This window comes from Amphiprion ocellaris, chromosome 18 (assembly GCF_022539595.1).
Source record: "Amphiprion ocellaris isolate individual 3 ecotype Okinawa chromosome 18, ASM2253959v1, whole genome shotgun sequence".
Classification (NCBI taxonomy): Eukaryota; Metazoa; Chordata; class Actinopteri; family Pomacentridae; genus Amphiprion; species Amphiprion ocellaris.
In genome coordinates, this window is record NC_072783.1 from 5,654,694 (window position 1) to 5,668,907 (window position 14,214).

General features: G+C 36.5%; 1 protein-coding gene across 46 annotated transcripts in view; it reads right to left on the bottom strand.

The window, feature by feature from the left end:
* Nucleotides 1-14,214, bottom strand: part of LOC111586477 (ankyrin-3-like) — a 230,685-nt gene that overhangs the window by 88,481 nt on the left and 127,990 nt on the right. For all 46 annotated transcript variants that reach the window (XM_055004246.1, XM_055004249.1, XM_055004243.1 and 43 more), the window contains 6 exons: nucleotides 12,166-12,264; nucleotides 9,953-10,051; nucleotides 8,360-8,557; nucleotides 5,338-5,436; nucleotides 3,850-3,948; nucleotides 1,015-1,113 (listed from right to left, as the gene is read on the bottom strand). In XM_055004246.1, coding sequence (XP_054860221.1) covers nucleotides 1,015-1,113; nucleotides 3,850-3,948; nucleotides 5,338-5,436; nucleotides 8,360-8,557; nucleotides 9,953-10,051; nucleotides 12,166-12,264 — 693 coding nt within the window. The remainder of the gene's footprint in view (nucleotides 1-1,014; nucleotides 1,114-3,849; nucleotides 3,949-5,337; nucleotides 5,437-8,359; nucleotides 8,558-9,952; nucleotides 10,052-12,165; nucleotides 12,265-14,214) is intronic.

The following is a 14,214-nucleotide window of genomic DNA, read 5'->3' on the forward strand; positions in this document are numbered from 1 at the left end:
GGAGTACAGGGGCCTGGTGGAGGACTTCCTGGGATGGTGCAGCTGAACACCTCCAGAAACAAGGAGATGGTGGTGGACTTCAGGAGGAATAGACCCCATCTCCAGCACGTTTCCATCGGGGGCATGGACATGGAGGTGGTCAGGACCTATAAGTACCTGGGACTGCAGCTGGACAATAAACTGGACTGGTCAGACAACACGGACAGCATCTACAGGAAAGGACAGAGCCGCCTGTACTTCCTGAGGAGACTGGGGTCCTTTATCATCTGCAAGAACCTGCTGCTGATGTTCTACCAGTCTGTCATGTCCAGTGTTCTCTTTTATGCTGTAGTTTGTTGGGAGGAAGCATGAAAAGAGGGACGCTGCACAACTGGACGGACTGGTGAGGAGAACTGTCTCAGTGGTGGGACAGAGCTGGACTCTCTGGTCTCAGCAGCAGAGAGAAGGACCCTGGAGAAGATTCTCTCCATCCTGGACAACACCCAGCATCCTCAGGACTGTGATCAGTCAGAGAATTCTTTAGTCCCACATCAGACTGTAGAACTCATCACTCAGTGGTCAGGGGGGTCAATGTGATTGTAGAATGCCTAATGGACCTCAGGTAGTTTAATACAACGGTTGTCTTACTACCCATCAAAATCACTTTAAATCATGGTATCTTCAAATGTGTAAAAATTGTATATTAACTTTTAATACAATTACTATTTCTATAGATTTTAAAATTGTTAACGTTGATCTGGTTACTAACCTGTCTGTCTGTCTGTCTGTCTGTCTATCAAATACTCCAAAAAATTCCGCTTCAGTCTTTAAAAGTGTAAGAATATGTTCCGGTGGATGACATAGCGGTAGGTCTTAAAGGGTTAAAGTACTTTGTTCCAAATCTGGTTTGAATGAAGCCGTTTAGTATTTCTCCTACAGTATTAACTGCATTTCTTCTGTAATTAGACACAACCGCTCACTCAGACTCCATTAAACCCACTAGAAACAGACACACAGGTAGAAACCATGGCCTACCTTGGCCTTGGCATCGACCCGGGCTCCGTTCTGGACCAGATACCGGACCACGTTGGACTGTCCTGCCCTGGCTGCCATGTGGAGCGCCGTCTCCCCCCTCTGCAGTAAAAACACAACAGAAACTTTATTCCAGAGTCAGAACCCGGCATGGAAACACACACGAACCCAAACACAGCCGGCATACGACTCCTACAAAGAGAAAGAGAAAGAAAAGAAAGAAGAGGGACCCCCTTCACTGTCCACACCCATCTCACCATAATGACGTCCCATAATGCTCCGTTTCTACGGTAACCTGGCCACAGACTCGGTGTGGGCGACCAAATAGTTTGGGGTTAAAGAGTCGACTGAGCTGCACTCTTTCCCCTCTTTCTTTCTTTCTTCCCCCTCGTCTGTTTACTCAGCTCCTCTCTGCCTCCTCTTTCAGACAACTATCTCTGTTCTCTGTCGGCTAAATGTAGCTCTACAGTCGTACAACAGCAGAATATTACATCGTCTTCATACTAACATGTGGCGTTAACAGCCTCCTCTCCTCCTAAACATGTTTTACTGCCGTCTGAACCAATCAGAGGTTCAGGAGGAATTACTCACACATTTAGTCACTTTCTAGGCCTCAGAATGTTTGCAGGAAAATGTCTAAAGTTGTAATACGAGGATAGAAACATACTAAAAATGAAGTTAGTATTGTTCCTTCATGTAAATGGAGAAAAACCTATAAAACAACAGATGATGCAATTGGATTTTTGGTTTAAACTGTAAAAAAATGAAAGTTTTTACAGTTTTTATCCATAGATTTTCAACAATTTACAGTTACTTTCCAGATTTTTTAAATTTTGTTAAATCAGAGATTATAACCAGCACAGCCACAGAAAATTAAATATCAATTTATTGTTGACACTACATTAAAAGTCAAAACACATTTAAAATTTTTTTGCATTTTTTAAAATATTATTTTATTCTTGTCCAATGTTTGTAAAATTGCACAATTTTACTGTATTTAAAGAAGTTAAAAATAAATTACATATATTATGGATTTTTTGCAGTTTTTTTTTTTTTTTTTTTACAGATTTTTAAAATTTTGTTAAATTAGAGATTAGTAAAATCACAGAAAATGAAGCTTTAAATTAAATGCTGACTGTTAAAAAAAGACCAACACTCTGAAAAATGCCCACATCAGAAAGGTTTATTTTTACAAATAGTAATTAGTTTTATGATTTTTTTTTTTACATTTGACCACAAATTCAAACCAATTATAACTGTAATTAAACCTGATTAAAAATATAATTATTTTACAGATATTTGCTCTAATGTGAGCAATTAATTACGTACAATAAAGAATCAAAAATGGTAAAATTATTTTAACTCTTATTTTGCAGTTTTTCCCTCTTTTGTTATATTACACACAATAATTACAGAAAAAAAGCATTTTTTTTTTTTTTAACAGGTTAAATGTGAAAAGAACAAACACAAAATAGGCGGACGTGATCTCCAGGTCTGAAAAGTGAAACCTGCATTCTCTCTCACAGCCAGCAGGGGGCGCCTATCTGGTTAAATAAAGGCGTCGGATTGTGTAGACGTCTATGATAAACTTATCCTATTTCTTACTTGATTTATTACCTTCATAACCATTTTTTCTAAGGAGTTTGTGCTCTCAATCATTAGTTTTAAATCCCCTTCACTATATTTGTAAATTATGGTCCATTTTATTAACAGGTTGCTATGATACACTCTCAAATCTTCAGTCACATCCTGTTTCAGAAGATCAAGATGGTGATGGTTAGATATGAGCAGGTAGAGAGCCGTCTGTGGGATTTTATAGTTTTTACCTGGAATAGCTAAAAACTATGAGAGCAGTGAGAACAACAAGATGATTCATTAGGATTTCTGGTTTAAACTGTAAAAAAATGAAAGATTTTATTTAGTGTTTACAGTCTTTATCTGTAGTTTTTTCTAACAATTTACAATTAATTTAAATATTTTAAGTAGAAAAATCACTGAAAATGAAGTATTAAGTTACATGCTGACTCCAAAACATTTTTTGTAAATCCACATTTTTACTAAAAGTATTTTATTCTTGTACAATGTTTGACTGTAGCTAAAAATAAGTTATAATAAGTTTGAACAGTAAAGTTGTAGTATGACAACTCAATGATGAAAACCCAATTCTGCATCTACTGCAGTAGTATAGATTACAATGAGGTATCAAAAACATTCTTTCCTCAAAAAAACATCCTTTTTAACTGACATATAAGACATGACACTACTGGACAGCTAAAATTGGTCATTAATGTGTAAAATAAGCAGCATTTTACTACTACAGCTGCTGCTTGAAGTCAAACTAATTTTGGGGACTATAAGCTATTACACCTTTTAGTAGAGCGGCTACAGCAGGTTGGACGTCTCCATAAAGCCACAAAATAAATTATATCTGTAATTAATCACTTACTGTTACTGGTAAATGATCTGAAGTAAACAATCTGAGAAGTTTACAGGAGAATTAAATCCTTTTACTAATGCTGTTAACATTTCTTTGACATCTGAAACATAAACACAGGACAGAGAGTAGAGGCTCTAAAAGGAGGAAAAGTTCAGATAAATAAAACATTAGATTTATAACGTGAAATAAATAGAAAAACTTCAGATTTATCCTGATGTACAGACCCTGAATACATGAATATTGAGCTTATCTGTGTCCCAGTACTGCACATTTTAGGACTAAATGCCATCTTATGTTGAGTTTTTGCATCTATGAAGGATAAATAATCACAGATTTATCACCAGCAGGACAAGAATGAAAACACAAAGAAGAAAGCACCACGAGGAGTTTGGGGAACTCACCACATTGCTGGTGTTGGGTGACGCCCCGTGGTTGATCAGCTGGTGGACGATGTTATCGTGTCCCATAAACGCTGCCACATGGATGGGAGTCAGACCGGACTGAAGGAGAGGATGGATAGAAACAAGTTTATCAGTTTATTAAACGTTGGAGTCAACAAAACCAACACACCAACACACCAACAAACAAACAAACACACCAAGAAAGCCAACAAAGCCAACAAAACCAACAAACCAACAAACCAAGAAAACCAACAAACCCAACAAAACCAACAAACCAACAAAACCAACAAACCAACTCCCTCTCCTCATTATACGATCTATAAAAACTAACGTCGTCCACAAACTGAACGGTTGCCTGTTCAAAATGTCTTGACAAAAGATGAGTTGTGTTTTTCTGGTTTTCTTACCAATACAAACACCATAAAAAACAAACAATAAATTGACCATCTATCGTCTGTGAATCCTGATCCTGTTAAATGTTGTTTCTTTGATCCACTGAGCTCCACTGCAGACAATAAATCATTTAAAAACTCATCAATCTGGATACAGTTGATCCAATGATGGGATTACTGTGTTTACTAACCACGAATGAAAGTAGTTCCCATTAAATACACCTTGTAACTGCTTCAGAATAGTCATAGGTGTCTTGGTGACCATCCAAACTAGTCTCTTTCCTGTAAGTCCTTCAAAGAAGTCATGTGTGTCTTGGTGGCCTCCCCCACTAGTGCTTTGCTTGTAATTACTTCAGAGGAGTCATAGGTGTCTTGGTGGCCTTGCTTACTACCAGTCTTCCTTGTAACTCTTTCAAATGAGTCATACATGTCTCTATGGCCTTCTTCACTAGTCTTTCTCCTGTAACTCCTTCAGAAGACTCATAGCTGTCTTGGTGGCCACTCAGTTTTTGAGGATGACCTTCTCTAGACAGATTTACTGGACATGACACAATTTACGTGATTTAATCTTGAAAACCAATAAAAGGAGAAAAATTCCGAGGAGGTAAATATTTTTATAAGTATTCTACCTCCATATCAAAGCTGTAATACTTTAAATTCTGCTTTTTTTTAATTGTAAAAACACAAAAACAGCTGATCTCGTAGTGTCTCCATGACACACATAGACAAACCCAGTCATCTTTTGCACAGATTTACATGAATATGCTGCAGACTAAACCATAACTAAACCATAACCAAACCTGGATGTGAAACAAATCTTTAACTTTTAATGTAATCTAATTTACTTTATGAGGACAGGCTTCTAGCCAGATTAGTAGAAGGCAACATGCACACCAGCTGTTTGGTATAAAATCCACAAGAACTTTTAAAGACGAGTCTTGAGTAAATTCCTTGTGACTGAAATGCCAACTTTTTAATAAATCTGTGCAGAGGTGCAATCATTCAGTTTTGTGTCCCCACAGTGTGATTGTGTGGACAGATTTTGGTCTCAGAAACACCAGTAACTCGAGGATCATGCAGACAGACGTCCTCCTACCTCGGTGACGGCCTGGATAGACGCTCCATGCTTCAGCAGCAGCTCCATCACCTTGACTCGGTTCTTCTTACAGGCGATGTGCAGCGGAGTGAAACCATTCTACGACAGAAAACAAACACAAGTGTAAAAACAGTCCAGGAAGCCTTTGTGTGTGGCTTCTGGAGTCAGTGGAAGGCGAATCTGGAGCACCTAATGGAAAATACAGTCGAAAGGGGAACTTTCCCTCCTGTCTCTACATGCAGAACAGAGGAGCATGTGTGGAAATAATCGAGTCGTTATAAAAAAAAAAAAAAAAAAAACTACGCTGGCCTGAAATAGACACTTTTCTTTACGGCTCCCTTTTCTCTGGCCAGCTTCTACACTCCCCCCTCCCTGCCTGTTTCACTCTCCTGGCTTTGAGGTTTCTGGCTCCGTCCTATGACTTCATTTTCCTCTCCATGTGCTTTCTTTTTTCTCTCTGGCTATAAAGTCCCAGAGCTCTAACCACACCCCGACTGCTCCCATTACAGACGCTTGTCTTCTGCCAAGATAGCAGCCGAGGTTCTAAAGTCTCATTTATTCTCCTCGTCTGCTGCCTTCATTAGATCCCTCCATGTTCTCGCTCCTGAGCTGATCTGATTGAAAGTCTGTAAACAAACAGATGATGTTTGAGCTAATTAAGGAGGCGAAGAAGAAAAGAAGCCAGAAGCTCAAGTCTCTGCTGAAATCCAACTATTTAAGTCCCTCTTCAATCATGCACCTCGTAAACCTAATGTTCTGGGAGTCTAACATGCTGTTCCTTTGTTTAAAGTACTTACGAGGTCGGATCTAGTACATTTCCATAACTCGTAAAACATGGCTCAAGTGTGAACTGAACGTTGTACCATTACCATAAATAAAATGTTCTTCTTCTGTCTTGTAGGACGACTGCAGTGAATTTGTCATTTAATTATCACTGCTAATGTGTAAAACTAATTAAATCTGTGAGTAACTCTCATCTCAGGCTTTCTTTTATATTGCAACATGTTGCTTACATCATGCCCCAATCAAGTTTTTTTTTTTGCTATCAATCTGATTCAAATCTTCAAATATTGAGCATCTGCCAATATCAGATCCCATGTTTCTGGATAATACACAATCCAGGTACTGTAGATTAGCTGTAGTACCTGGTTGTGCCACCAGCTACAGCCTCTTACTGTTTAATCATATAGCTGCCAGAAAATGTAAATAAACAGCACTGTTGTTTAGCTAGTAAAGGAACACTGTGACAGAGACTTAAATGAGGCTTAATGACACAAGGGTAGTAGATTAATGATACATAAAGCTGAAATAAACTTGGGAAATATCCATATATCTCAGTGGAACATCTTTTATATACAGCTGCTATTGTGGATATTTTTCACATTTCTGCCTGACAACAAATGTAAAAAAGTAATCAAAGTAAATTTTCCTAGATAACACACAATCCAAGTATTGTAGATTAGCTGTAGTACCTGCTTGTACCACCAGGTAAAGCCTCTCACTATTTAATACTGTAGTAACCAGAAGAAGTAAGCAAACTGCATTGTGAGTTAGCTAATAAACGAGCACCGTGACAGACACTTGTATGAGGCTTACTGGCATAATAGCAGTGGACAAATGTTAAATAAGGCTGCCAGTGGACCATCTTTTAAATACAGCTATTATTGTGGATATTTTTCCTGTTTCTGTATAACAACAAATGCAAATAAGGTATCAAGACAAATTTTCCTGGATAATACACAATCCAAGTATTCCAGATTAACTGTAGTACCTGGTTGTGCCACCAGGGGGATCCTCTTACTATTTAATAATATAGCGATCAGAGAAAGTAAACAGCATTGTGGTTTAGCTAGTAAAGGAGCACTTGTATGAGGGTTATTGGCATAAGGCCTGTGGATAAATGTTAAATAAGGTTGGGATAAACTACAAAATTGTTCTTATATCCCAGTGGAACATCATTTATATACAGCATTTCTGCATGACAACAAATGGAAGGAATCATCATAAATTTTCATACATAATACACAATCCAAGTATTCTAGGTTAGCTGTAGTACCTGGTTATATCACCAGGTGGAGCCTCATACTATTGAACACTACATGCAATTAAATTACATTGTGGTTCAGCTAGTAAAGGAGCACCATGACAGAGACTTGTATGAGGCTTAATGATGTAAGGCCAGTAGATAAATGTTAAATAAGGTTGCCAGTGGAACATCTTTTAAATACAGCTATTATTGTGGATATTTTTCACATTTCTGTATAACAAATGTAAATAAAATATCAAGACAAATTTTCCCAGAAAATACACAATCCAAGTATTTTAGATTAGCTGTAGTACCTGGTTGTGCCACTAGGTGAAGTCTCTTACTATTTAGTAATATAGTGGCCAGAAAAAGTAAGTAAACAGCATTGTGGTTTAGCTAGTAAAGGAACATCATGACAGAGACTTGTATGAGGGTTACTGACTTAAGAACTGTGGATAAATGTTAAATAAGGTTGTAATAAACTAGGAAAATATATACATATCCCAGTGGATCATGTTCTATATACAACTGCCATTTTAAAATATTTTTCACCTCAGTCTAAGTTTGTATTGATGTCGATATATTAATATTTCTATGACAGGCTTCAATCTTGATTTTGGGACTTGGGCTTGCAACATCCCAAGTCACAACTATAACACAGTTTCCAGATCGAGTGGTTCGTCGACATTCTCTCATCCAATCACATTATTTACCCTGCAACTAATTGATTGGTTGAAGAGAATCCACAATTTCAGTTGATTTTCTTTGGGCGAATACAGCTGTAACCACAGCCTAATGGTTGTCAGGTCTAAATCTGCTTCTATAGGCCTTCCTGTGTCTCTCCATTAGATCAACAAACTCATTGATTCCAGAGGTTCTCACATAAAGAGCCCCTCTATCTTCCTTCCACTGCTTTTTGCATTTTTTGTTACGTTTTCTTTTTTTCAGTCATAATAACTTGGAAAGCTGCAGAGTATCGACTGTCTCCGTCCTCACCAGTGCCTTGGCGTTGGGATTGGCCTTCTTGTCCACGATGACCTTCGCCACCTTGTAGTGTCCACAGTGGGCGGCGACGTGCAGCGCTGTCAGGTAGTCGTTGGTCACGTCGTCCACGGGAACCTCGTGGTGAAGAAGCAGCTGGACACAGTTCAGGTGGTCGCCTTGCGTTGCCATGTGGAGGGGAGACAGGCCATTCTGCAACCATAGAAGAAGAAGAAGGATGTCAACATGGCTGCAACTTCCTTATGGGACATCCCACCTCAATTCACCAAATGCTCCATGCCTGACCATCTTCCATTGAACTGATATTTATTTTTAAGTGTTGAATATTGATTGAGGTGACCATGGGTAAAATCTGGGGTCATTGATAACATTAGTTTTTGAGTTAAAGATTCATAAAGAAGGTACTATCATGTTGATTTTTGCATCGTTTTCTTCTGTCAATCAATGTTTGAAGTGCCATAACTTGAAAATTAATGTAGTTAAAGTCCTGAAAATTGGTAGATCCATTGATATGTACATCTGATTTTCAATGGTACAAATCTGCTTTGATAGAATAATACAAACCGGTTATACGATGGTGCAAATTTGGTCAAAAAATTTCCATGTTTTATTCTAGCCCAATATTCCACCAACCATGAAACCTTTATTTTTCACCTTAAGAGGCTGATTGAAGATGGTTTTTCCTGTGATTGTAACCAACAGGGGCTTTAAAAATGTACCTTATGGTGCCAGTCAGGCAAACTTTATGAGAAAATAATTGAAATTATGTTTTTAGCGAAGATTTTTGTTGGCAAAGACAGATATAGTCACATAGAGACATGGTGTTGGGAAACTTGGTAGCGATATTTTTATAGCTCCTATTGGTGCCAGTCACTGGAAAAATAACCATTCAGCCGTTACGGTTAGTGGATTATTGGATTAGGAAAAAACATGGACATTTTTGATCAAATTTGCACCACTGAATAATTGGTTTGTATTATTCTCTCACAGCAGGGTTGTACCATTGAAGACCAGATGTAGATATGAATGGTTCTGCAAAATTCCAGCACTCTAACTACATTATTTCTCAAGTTATGGCTCTTTAACCATTGGTCCACAGATTTATGCAAACAAAACAATGCAAAAATAGACAACTTCTTTAAGACTCTTTAACACAAAAACTAATGTTACCAACGATCCCAGATTTTACACATGATCAACTCAATCGAAAAATCTGCCTCTTGGAGTGAAAAATAAAGGTTCTATGGTTGGTGAAATATAGAATTTGACATTTTTAGACATTCTTTAGACCAAATTTGCACCATCATATATCTGTTTTGTGTTATTCTATCACAGCAGGACTGAACCATTGAAGACCAGATGTACATATCAATGGGTCTGCCAAATTTCAGGACTTTTACAGCATTATTTCTCAAGTTATGGCTCTTCAAACATTGATCCACAGATTGGCGCAAAATAACGCAAAAATCAACATGACCCTTCTCCTCTCTGCAAGTTTATGCGTCTTTGTTGGTATGTTCTTGAACACGTTCCTGCAGAAGATGAGGTAAAACGGTAGGTAGAAGACCTACGGAGGTGAAGGTGTACCTTGGTCTTGGACAGTATTGGAGCTCCTCGGTCCAGCAGCATCTCCACCACCTGTTCATGGCCACTTCGAGCTCCACAGTGAAGAGGAGTCAGACCGTCCTGAGGAAACAAACAGCTTATGTTCAGCTTCTACAGCAGATATGATGAAGACACTGCAGGCGATGCGTCATCCCCACACAGCTCTGGGAGGATTAGGATAATATGCAGCTATGTTTAAAGGTTCAGAAAATCCCTCCGATAAAAATCACATGGTGGGCAAACTGAGGACTGAGCTGATCTGATTTAGAGCCTGAGGGGTGATGATACAATATGGGGCCTTCATGTGCTCATACTGGAGGATGAACGACAGAATGCTTGAACTCTGTGAACCCCAAAACCTGCCGGTGGCTTTTATATCCATGCTTTTTTAAAAACTTTGCCAAAACGACACCATTTATCAGAGTCGATAACTGTGAAAACACAAAGAATTGTAAGATTTTCAAAGGTCAATGAACGTCTCATGAGTTACATCACCAAAAAATGAACAAATCTAAGCTTAAAATTGTGACATTTAATCAAAATTAACTTCACGTGTCATTCAAAAAATTTAACAAATTTTTTTTTTTTTTTTTTTTTTTACCAGATTCTGTCAAAAGCTCATCAACAGAACTAAAAAGTTATATTTGGTGTTTACATAGATAAATACACAAAAAATAAATCATAATTCCTCAATAAAATAAATGTAGCATGGCTCAAAAATGGTAAACAGAGGAGCAAGCTGCTGAAGATACATTCAGCATGGTGAAACATCTTTCTACTGATGGTGAGCAGAGACTGAAATGCGGCTTAAAATGTGTCCAAAATGACTCAGATTTACCAGAATGACTCCAATGTTGTTTAAAATGACAATTTTAGAGATATTTTGTATGCTTTAAAGTATGTTTTTGAGTTATTTTGAACAATATTTGACTCATTTGGGACACTTTATGTTACTTTGGACAAGTTTCAAAAGACTTTTAGACTGAGAGGAAAAAAAAACTACTGGATCAATAAAATAAAAGCAGCATGGCTCAAAAATTGTGAACAAAGGAGGAAGTTGTTGGAAGATACATTCGGCACGGTGAAACATCTTCCTAGAGTTGATGTGCAGAGACTAAAATGTGGTTTAAAACTCGTCTGAAATGACTCAAATAGATATTTTGAGCTACTTTCAAGTAAATTTGTACAGTTTTTTAGTTATTTTGAACAATTCTTGACTCATTTTGGACAATTTTATGTTGTTTTGGATGAGTTTCAAATGAATCTTACACTGAGGGGACAGCAAAACATGCTGGATTAATAAAATAAATGCAGTATAGCTCAGAAATTGTAAACAGAGGAGCTAGTTGTTGGAGATACATTCAGCATAGTGAAACATCTTTCTACAGCTGATGACCAGAAACTGAAATGTGGCTTAAAATGTGTCCAAAATGACTCAAATTTACCAAAATAACTCCAATGTTGTTTAAAATGACACTTTTAGAGATATTTTGAGCTACTTTCATGTAAGTTTTTCAGTTATTTTGAACAATTCTTGACTCATTTTGGACATTTTATGTTACTTTTGAGTTTCCAATGAATTTCAGACTGAGAGGACAATAAAACATGCTGGATGAATAAAATAAATGCAGCATGGCTCAGAAACAGTGAACAGAGGAGGAAGTTGTTGGAGATACATCCAGCATAGTGAAACATTTTTCTACAGCTGATGAACAGGGTAGTGTAGAGGTTGTAAAAATGTAAATAATCTAGTTAAACAGCCTCTCTATAGTATGTAAAGGCAGAATTTTCTTCCAGGATTAATAGACACCTGTGGGCACTTGGACAAATGTTGGTTCCATTTTTTAAACTTTTTCGGAAAATAAATAATCTAAGAACTTTAGTTTTGTTTCTGAATTGCTAAAAGACACGATTGTTTACCATGAATTACAAAGAAATCTGTAAAGTTTAGTTATTTAGCACCTTTTACAGCACAAAATCACAGTGTTTCACAAAGAAAACCAAAACAAACCCATAAAAAAACACAAAAAACAGGAAAATAAAGAAACAAAGCAGCTGAGACTTCAAGTGAGACTGAAGTCTTTTAAAAGCTGCGATTTTAGGAAACTTTAGAGCCAAATAGACAGCGTTCCTCTTTGAGTATCAAATAAACACCAACAACATGTCAGTCAAAGTAGATTTTGTGTGTTTTGTACCTTCGTCCGAGCGTCTATCTTGGCTCCTCTCTCCAGCAGCAGTCGGACCATGTTGCTGTTCCCACGTTTGGACGCTACATGCAGCGGAGTTATATCATTCTGCAGGAAAACACAAGCACAATATCATCAATTTAACTTTAAAAGAGGAAAATAACAGCACAGAGGGAACAAAAGACTGAAGGTATCGACTGTGTGTCTTGGTCTGTGATAATAAATGTTAAATCAAAGCAGTTTAAAACAACACTTCTGTCTCAATTTGAGTAAAATGGGAGTAAAATGGCTAAATATCCCCCTCTAGAGGAAAATAATCCCTCCAGCTGCAGCAACTCTTGCTGCCTGGTGTCCTGGTTTTCTTGGTTTTTCCTATAAAACTGCCAGAGGCCACCAGTATCTGTTCACTGTGTATAAAGCCTTGTATATCTTTCAAATAATGCTTCTAAAATACAGAATTTGCAGAGTTTTGATGAGAAAAAGTTGCAGGTTGACTGGTTTGATTCTGTGTTTTATGAACCAACAACCTACTTTCCCCATTTTAAACCTTAAACATCCAAAAACAAGCAATAAATCCACTGTTTCTTTTATTAAAGGCTCAGTAGTTTTCTAAAACAGCTGCAGTTTTAAATAAGTGTTACCCAGTGTGGATTAAATGTAGTAAACCTGTTGGGACTATTTTCAGCGGAGGATTAACACGCTCTGTGGTTTCCACTTTGATTGGTTGGTTGATTTGGATCTTATCCCAACAAACTGGTTGAAAAATCACAGAAACATCCAGGATTAATCCATTATTTCAGACAAACTCAACAACCAGCATGTAGATCTTCTATAAACCAACTGACTTCTAATAGGGTTCATTTATAGATCCTGAGAACTTCAGTGGAAACCAACCGGACTTCTTATTTTTACCATTTTCAGAAACTAATCAATTAATCCAGTAATATTTTAAGAAAAAAAAATCAAAATTATTTCATTTGAGCTTCTTAAGTGTGAATATTTTCTGGTTTCTTTCCTCCTCTATGATAGCAAAATGAATATGTCTGAGCAAAAGAAGACATTTGAGTAAGTTTTTAAGTTGACTTCAGATTGTTAAATGTGAATATTTTCTGTTTTTCCCCTCCTTTATTACAGTAAACTAAATATTTTTGGACAAAACAAGACATATGACAATGTCCTGTTGGGAAAAATCGACATTTTTAATCATTTCTAGTAACTAATCAATTAATCAAGGTATTTTTTAAAGAAAAAAGTTTTTTAAAAAAACTTTAATTTCAGCTTCTTACATATGAATATTTTCAGTTTTCCTCTCCTCTATGACAGTAAACTAAATATTTTTGAGCAAAATGAGACATTTGAGGACTTCATGCTGGGAAAAATCAACATTTTTAATCATTTCTAACAACTAATCAATTAATCTAGTTAATTTTTTATGAAAATAAGCCAAAAATCTTTGATTCCAGCCTCTTAAATTTTCTGGTTTCTTTTTTCCTCTTTGACAGTAAATTTAATATTTTTGGACAAAACAAGTCGTTTAAATAAGTTTTTAAGTAAAAAAAGACAAAATTCCTGGACTTCAGATTGTTAAATGTGAATATTTTTTAGTTTCTTTCCTCCTTTATGACAGTAAATTGAATATTTTTGAACAAAATCAGATATATGAGGATGTCATGTTGGGAAAAATTGACATTTTAATCGAGTTTTTTTTTTTTTTTTTTTAAATGAAAAATGTCTAATCTTTAATTTCAGCTTCTTAAATGGGAATATTTTCTGGTTTCTTTCCTTCTCTCTGACAGTAAATTGAATATTTCTTGGCAAAACAGGACATTTGAGTAAGTTTTTAACTAAAAAAGTGAAAATTCTTTCATTTCAGCTTCTTAAATGTGAATATTATCTGGTTTCTTTGCTCCTATATGACAATAAATTAAATATATTTGGGGGGGGAAAGGGACATTTGAGTAAGTTTTTAAGTAAAAAAAGTCAAAATTCTTTGACCTCAGATTGTGAATATATTTCGTATCTTTCTTCTTCTGTGACAGTAAACTGAATATTTTTGGG